General features: G+C 25.0%; 1 protein-coding gene across 1 annotated transcript; it reads right to left on the bottom strand.

Moving 5' to 3' along the window:
* Window positions 1-1,511: 1,511 nt before the first annotated feature.
* LOC103579408 (serine/threonine-protein kinase atg1-like) lies at window positions 1,512-8,007 on the bottom strand. Its single transcript, XM_008560796.2, has 6 exons — window positions 7,774-8,007; window positions 5,165-5,549; window positions 4,867-5,087; window positions 3,162-3,239; window positions 2,925-3,028; window positions 1,512-2,217 (listed from the first exon to the last, which is right to left on the bottom strand). The coding sequence occupies exons 1-6, from the start codon at window positions 7,813-7,815 to the stop codon at window positions 2,028-2,030; spliced, it is 1,020 nt and encodes a 339-aa protein (XP_008559018.1). The 5' UTR covers window positions 7,816-8,007; the 3' UTR covers window positions 1,512-2,027.
* Between the last annotated feature and the right edge of the window lie 1,017 nt (window positions 8,008-9,024).

Here is a 9,024-nt window from a genome sequence, read left to right as displayed (position 1 = left end):
TTTTTTTTTTTTCACTGAATTTAAAATTTGAAAATTTTGTTTTTCACTTTTTTTATTTTTGAAATTTAAACCCTTGAATTTTCTCGTTACGCTGCAGGCAGAAACTAAAGACTGAAGACTCAAGACTGATGGCAAATATTCTCATTTGTAGATATTTCAGAAGTAATTAAAATAATTAGTGGTGGGGATAAGTATGTGCTTAAAGATATGACAAAGTTACGGTGTCATTTCACCTGGAGTCCATTTGTAATTGGTCTAGACTATAGAAACTTAATGTCTAGACATTGGAAAAATTCAAATAAGATAATTTTATTTAATGGAAAAAAAGGTAATGAGCTTCGGAATAAATTAATTTTGATAAATATTTTAATTAAAATTTTTGTAAGAAACAAACATTTTTTAGAGCTCACGTGAATTTATTTTTACCATCAACCCTCTTGCTGTTGGCTATTGAAATTTACCCTTATTTATTACATTTTTTTTTTATGGAAAAATTCTTATTGTAGAGAAAAGAAATTTATTAGGGGAAGCCATTCATTGAAATGCCCGATAAATAATTTTGAGATTTTTTTTTTACGTCGTTTTTATTACGCACTGTATGAGCTAGTTGTCATGTGCAAAATATTTACGTTTTAAAATATTGAAGTATAAAATATCGAGGGTATTATTTATCAACGAGTTTATTTTGTGACATTGCTTTGAAATTTTCCCTTTTTTCAAACGAGAGTTAATTTTTCAATTTTTTAAAGAAAAATTTCCAGTGACCATATTGCCCCGCCATGTGTATATTGACCTTTTGTACGATGAAAAAAATTTCTGACCGTTTTGCCCCTAGAAATTATAAATAAAAATTTTAAAAAAATTTCTTGACGCAAATTTTTTTTTTGTCACAAGAAATTTTTTCTTTTCAATTTACAATAAAAAAAATTACTAGGGGTAAGTAAAAATTTTCACAGAGTGAATAAAATTTTTTGCGCTAAAAACTTCTTTTTTTTTTTTTGGGATTTTTTTTTAACGCCCATTTACAAAAAAAAAAAAAAAAATTTAAAAAGTATTCAGCCTCAATTTTTTCGATTTTTATCCACTTTATAATCTGACATAAAAGATTCTGCATTATTATGAACTTTGACCTGAAGCTCATCAATCAAGATGCAGGCCCGTAAAGTCTGACCCTATTTATTAATAAATAAAAAAATTTCTGGTATTACCAATTTTTTATTTTTTTATTTTCCCGGTAATCCTTCTGAAATTCAATCAGTGAAAAATTGAAATAAAAAAATTTAATTAATTAAATAAAAATTTAATTAACAAATTGCAAGGATTTTACATTTGAAAGGTTTCATTAAAAGAAAAAAAAAGAAAAAACAGAAATAATAATAATAATTATTTATTTGTCATCATAAATACAGTTCTTGTATCAATATTGACATTTACATTTTAATATCACAATATTTAATATTATTTTACTAATAAAAATAATCTAAATAAACCCAGGGTTTTTTTTGCCGATTTTCAAAGTACTAAATTTTTTTTATTATTTAAACAATTTAAATCAAGTAATAGCTCGTACGAAAGTAATAATCATTAAAAAAATATAAAAGAGTATATGCCAACTACTTATAATTCACAACAACAATAATAATAAAAAATAATTTAACGACTGGTACTTGTAATTTTTCCTCTCACAACTGTCCTCTATAATAAAATATTTTATTTTTTAAATTCGCACTGGGTTTACGGAAGATAATGATGAATAATCTCTCAAAGAGAACGAAAAAAAATAACGGCAAAAAAAACCACTGGCGGACAACTTTTATTTATTTATTTTTTTTTTTTAAATTAAATAATGCTTCAATTTCTTTATGTTGAATTTTAGATAATTGAAGGGGTTACATCTCAATGTGTATAAGTGACATTTTTTTCTAGTGTTTTTTCTGAAAATGCGAAATTTTATGAGCTGAAAAACACTTCAGTAAAAAAAAATTCTATTGTCGCTTATACTCTTCAAGTCTAACCCCTTCAATGGCTTATTTTGCTACTAGGCTGGCATTAAATTTAAGATGACAACAACAACCTGATTGGACTCGAAACCAATCGGGTTCTAAAGTACCGCTTGAGACTGCTATCAGTTGACGTTGTATATATTTTTGTTGACAGTATGTAGTATAACCTAATTCATTCCATTGTCTCTCAAGTTTACATGATTGGTCTGGTTCTCTATAACATAAATTCTTATTTAAATATATATATATGAGACCGATTCAAAAAAATAAACTATTTTTTTTTTTAAGGGCACTCATAAGTTTCAATGGGATCAAGTCGCCTGTTAAAATTTTAGCCCTTAATATTAATATTATATACTCCTTGATTTTTTACCCCGGTAATGGTGTATTGTAAAAAAAAGTAGGATATATTTTTGTAGGGAATTAAACACTCTACAAAAAAGGTCTCTTATAATTTTTTGATAAATTCATCTGTTCAAAAGTTATTTGAGCTTCAAGTCATATTTATAGTAAATTTCGATATCTTATCACTTTTCTAACGGAACTATCAGACTTATCACAAAATGTCATAGAATCTTTTCTGTAGAAAATTTCATTTTCTATAAATTATCTCTGATAAAGTTTTTCGAAATTTCGCATACTTTTATAGTTATTGTCATTTTAATGTCAAGCTCTTAAAAAAGTGGTTTTGATCGATTTAAAAAACTTGAGATTAAAATAGAAATAAATAGAAAATTTTTAGGAAATAAAACTGTTCACAAAAAAGATCTTATGACTTTTTAAAATTTGAACTAATGGATGTACTTCAAATAAGGTTTTTTGCATACACTATACAATTTCCAATAGTGAATATGAAAGAAAACTCTTTCTTCAAATGTTAGACATATATCTTAAGAATAATATAAATATAAAATGTCTTACTCGCAAAGTTCAACGTCAACTCGTTGTACAAAATCCGGTTCTTGAGCAATAAATTTCGGGACACCTTGTTCATTTTTTGCTGCTTGTGGATAATATTTTACAATCTAAAGAAAAGAAAAAAAAAATTTAATATTCTCGGATTAAATAATCATTTAAAGTCACCGATTATTTATTGTCAATAAATCCTCAGCGTGATAAATGATTAGAAAAAAAAAAGTTAACAAACGTCAATCTTACTTTTGAACGACAAAGATTCTCATCTTGTTCATTTTCATCTGATTCATTATTTCCCACTCGCTGAGTTATCGTTATCGGCTGCAGACAAAAAGTTAAGATGTCTTACTTATGAATCAATCGATTAGATAAAAATTATAATAAATTTGAATAAATAACATCTGTACAAGAAGTCTATTTGTGAATAAAATAATAATCAATTCAAACGAGTACTAATTTATGTACCTTTTTGAGATAAAATATTTTACAAATTAATCGGTTTGACAACTTATCGAATTGATTGATGAGACTAAAAAATCAATATCGCAACCTAGTTTCGGTTTTACTAACACGGTATAGCTTTATATAAATTTTTAGCTGCGATTTTGTGAGCGAAACATTCATTAATTTACTGCGTTACTGATTTCATGTACAATAAGGGCAAGTGACTTATTACATACCGGGTTTTTTTATAACGTACGAATATATTATTTATTCAAATAAAGCAGAACGAAGGCAATAACGCAAGCTAACAATAAAGAAGTGTAAAAAAAAAAAAATATTTAGTTTGATGTCAAAAGTGCATGAAATAAAATTTCATGAATTATTTATCAGGATTCTCATTTAACTCTCTTCAGATCTTTAACAATATATATATATATATATATATAAATAATTTACCCGTGTAAAAAAAATTTGTTCTAAAAATTTTCCAAAAAATGTCATAATCGCGAACTTCCAAATTTGAGACAATTTTGAACTTTGAGTTGATCTTTTTTGGTTTTTTGAAAACGTTTAAATTAACGGGCTTTTCAACTGCACAAAGGAATTATTATTGTTTGAAATTCTATGGTGTCATAGTAAAGTTGGATTATGTTGGCCACCTGACGGAAGTTGAAATAAACACGAAAAAAAATTACTATGGCCATTACAAAATTGATACCAATACTGTAACCATTGAGATTTTACTATGGTCCGTTTTTTGAATTTTAAAAAGAAACGTAATTCGACTTAAAAATTATGCTGGTATGTAAATCCCGACATATCAAGAAATGACTGCTTTACGACCTATTTTTGTCGGCGTCCTCAAGAAGTCTTACAATGACTTTTCTGAAAGGTGTCATTTTTAAGAACTCTTAATTAAGTTCTTGAAGACTCCATAAACAGGCGTCAGTTTTGTCACCTCTAAATTTATTATTTTTTTTTTTAACTTCTTAATGAAGTCAAAACTAAACTCCTTAAGACGTCATGATAAATTTATACTGAAATCTTATTTACGAAGTCAGAAAAAAGAACTCTTTTTAAAGACGTCGTACTAAATTCGCTAAGTCGCTCATTAGACATTTTAAGAGCTTCTTACAGACTTCTTTAAAATGTTCAGAACTCATCAAGATGTCATTTTGCTATCTGGGAAGCATTAAAAAGAAAAAAAGCCTAAAACGAATTATGAACGTTTTTTAACTCTCGACAAGAACTTTTTCAAAAAAAAGTCCAGAATTTGAAATTTTTTTACGTTCCAAAAATAATCAACTCAAATTATTATTATTCCGTTGGCATCAAAACCTCAAGGGCACATACATATGTTTTTATAAACACCTTTGTTCTAATGATGTATTTAACATAAATTTCATTTATCTACACAACAATTGACAACAATTTACGGCTTTCATGTCTCTTAGACTCGTTACTTAACATATAACAATAAATATTAATTTATTGAATGACTTACTTCTTCTTTGGTTTCGAATAAACGTAAGTGACTATTTAATATTAATTGCTTCCTAATAATATCTTTTGGATAATTCGGTACGTTTTCACAAAACAGTTCCCCTTCACATTCTCGTGGAATTATCGGTACGTCCTTATTATAATTATTATTTGGTTGATTAAATATATTATATATTATTTCCTCTGGGAATACCACTCTATCGGAATGATGTTTCACTGGTTCTTATTTAAATTATAAATTGTAATAAATTTTAAAAAATCGAACATATATACAACCTAATTAATTATATTGAACTTACTGTCGTCGTAATGATTCCAATATTTTCGATTTTTTTTATCAAAAAAACTTATCAAGTCATTTGGATAATTTCGCGATTGATTTTTGACATTGACATCATTATTATTATTGATATTGCTGTCAACTTTCGTTTTATCATTAAATTGAATAAATAGCTGACGGGCTCTCTGGTTTGAGTTCTCAATAAATTGATTATTCTGCTTGTTATTTTCTCCATCTTTTTTTTTATCAGCATCGCGACCGCCTACATCTCCACTTGAATCTTGATTCTCATCGGTCACAGCCGTTGGAACTCTAATAAGAGTATCTTCGTCCCTATTATGGGACGTGATGTTGCCTCTAATAGTTTCCATTTGATTTGGGTAGCCATTGATCATTTTATTTACCTGACAAGAATAAGAAAAAACATTTCATATCAATCTCACTTATCAGCATCTCTTTATCTTCATTCATTACAATCGCTGGTGAATAAATGTAAATATTTTTATAAATTGTTTATACTTATTATATAAATTCAATCATAATTGCAGTAATCATACAATTTTTTATTTTATTAACTTTTAATCGAAATTCTCGCTAATCTATTAGAGATACGACAATGATGATTATAAATAATTTTATACAAAATTAAATTCTCTATAAAAAAAATTCTTATCAATTTTTCCTTAACTTCAATAATTACGAAGTTACAATCATATTTAAGTCGGTATTCAATTATTAACGCAAATTATCACTATTTTTTTTTCTACAAGACTTTAAATTAAAATTCTGACTTAACTGTCAAAGTTACGACTAAATTCATAATAAACAATTTTGTACAAAATTAAATTTCCTACAAAAAACATTCCTTTCAATTTTTTTGTAACTTCAATAATTACGAAGTTACAATGATTTTTAAGTCGGTATTCAATTATTAACCCAAATTATCACTATTTTTTTTTCTACAAGACTTCAAATTAAAATTCTGACTTAACTGTCAAAGTTACGATAAAATTCATAATGAACAATTTTGTACAAAATTAAATTTCCTACAAAAAACATCCCTTTCAATTTTTCCATAACTTTAATAATTACGAAGTTACATTCAATTTTACGTCAAAACTTAATTCACTATCGAATCTATCACTACTATTTTAAAACTTTAAATTTAAATTCTGACTAAACTATCAAAGTTACGACAAAATTGATCATAGATGATTTTATATAGAATTAAATTTCCTACAAAAACATTCCTTTCAATTTTTCCGTAGTTTCAATAATTACGAAGTTACACTCAATTTTTCAATCAATTTTCAATTATTAACCCAAAATGTCACTCCATTTTTTTTACAAACCTTTAAATTAAATTTCTGTTTGAACTATTGAAGATACGACAAAATTTACAATAAACAATTTTGTTCAAAATTAAATTTTCTATAAAAAATATCTTTGTGAATTTTTCCATAAACTCAATAGTTTGGACGTTAGGAAACTTTAAACACGAATATTAGAACCCATTTTTTTATCTCAAAAAAAAAAAAAAAAGAAAAAAAAATAATAATTTTTAAATAAATTAAAAAAAAAAAATACTCAGTAATAAAATGATTTTTTTTTTCCCGGCTAACATATATGACCTTTTAATAACGGTATAATCTAGCGGCGTTCTCATTTATTCCTTTCGAATGGAGAAAATGCATTCGATTTAAAAATAAATAAAAATTCACATGCATTCAACTAAACTATAAAATTATTTTCTTAACAATAAATTAATTGCAATAATTACTCAAAATTAAAATAAAAAAAAAGTGTAATTTGTTACATCAGAAAAAATTAATAAATCAACAAAAGCCAGCTCATTATAATTAAATGTCTATTAATTACAATTATTGTCAATTTAAATATTTATCTAGATTGATAAAAAAAAATTTTGCAATTTATGTCTAAGTTTATCGACTTATGACGTATCCAGACAATTCATTAATAAAAAAAAAATAGTTTAATTCACGAGATCTTATGAGAGTTTAAATTAAAAAAAAAAAAAAGCAGTTTTAAATATTCTGTAATATTTACTCATCTAAATACATACAACGCACATGCTTCTTATCAGTCAAATCACACCATTTATTATCGATATCAATTAATTGTTATCAATTCAATTTAAACAAACTACATTTTTGAATATTTTATTCTATTTATTTTTTAAACTAAGTCTTTGTCTGCTTTATTTTCTCTTTTACTCTATTCATTAAATAAATCAATCAAATCATCTCTGTTGATTGATTGTCATATATTTGTAAAAATTAAAATTTTATAGACCTAGACTAATATATATTTACATATTAGTAATTTCTTCTGAATGAATGAGTAACATTTTTTTTTGCATCAAAAATTTCATTAAATTTTCAAAACAATTTTTAATTTTTGTATTTAAAATATAAATTTTTTTTCCGTTATTTATATAAAATAAAAAATATATTAGTAGAATTGGCGGGTTGAAAAAAACTATTTAAAATTTATGGTACTAAGTTACATTTTTAAAAAATTTTTCCAGGAATTCCAATAAAGGATAAAATTCAATGAAATTTTAAATATAAATTAAATTTAATAAATAAATAAAATATAAATAATTACCTCAAGAACACAAATAATAATTAATAAAATACGCAACACCATTATTTGAAATGAATTAAATAAATAATAAAATATATATAAATATGTAAAAGTTCAAACATTTACAATTACCATTTCACGTAATTATTAAATAATTATGACTATTAAATATTAAATAATTATTAATTAATTTAAAATAAATAATAAATGATATTAATAATAATAATAAATAGTAATCAAGAGCCAGGTGATACGCACGCGTTCACGCTTGCTTGGTTACTGTTCACACGCTCGTAAGATGAACGTATATATAATAAAAGTAATATACCGATTTGGTATATTCTTCTGTATCTGACTCTTCTTTTCTTCATATTTATATATATGTATATGTATAAGTTATGATACTTGAGCTTATAATAATATCTGAACCGCTAATAATACATTTGCTTAATGTAATACTAAATTAACCGCGTAAAGTATACTCTCATATTTAAATATACATGATGTTTAGCTTAAACTTTGGTTAATAACGAAGTGTATTTATTAGTTTAGTGGTTTACGCACAACGTAGGTACATATTGATAAACAAATACATGAACGACAGTAGGAAGCATCAAAAATTTAAATTCAGTGAAATATGAGACAAATATAGTAATAAATAAAAGCGTACGTTTTATTGTTACTTTTTATTTTTTCTATTATTTATTTTCTTGGTTGTACTGATAAACTGCGATTACTGCATATGAGCATATGTCATCCATCTTTTATTAACACTTGTAACTCGTAAAAAATATATATGATGTTGTATAATGACGACATGTTATATATGGGTCTGTATGTAGAACAACAATGTTGTGGATTATTTTTATTCAAATATTTATTGTCATTGTTTGAATATTAATGACGCGCGCAGAGAATAATTGGTAGTAATTCATTTTACTGCTTTAATATTAGATATATGACAAAATGTTATTAGACCTTTTTTATAGCTGAGAAAATTTGCTAAAAATAAGTTTTAGTGACTTTTTTTTATAAAGTCAATATTTCAGGCTGTATCCTTTCTGGAAAAAAATACTGAAATATGATCATATATGAGTTTATATATGATCATATATGAGTTCATAAATGATCATATATGAGGTTATATATGATCATATATGAGTTTATATATGATCATATATGAGGTTATATATGATCATATATGAGTTCATAAATGATCATATATGAACTTATATATGATCATTTATAGATCTGATTCTGTTCAGATATAAG

This window comes from Microplitis demolitor, chromosome 5 (assembly GCF_026212275.2).
Source record: "Microplitis demolitor isolate Queensland-Clemson2020A chromosome 5, iyMicDemo2.1a, whole genome shotgun sequence".
Taxonomy (NCBI): Eukaryota; Metazoa; Arthropoda; class Insecta; order Hymenoptera; family Braconidae; genus Microplitis; species Microplitis demolitor.
This window is presented reverse-complemented; position numbering and strand designations above follow the sequence as displayed.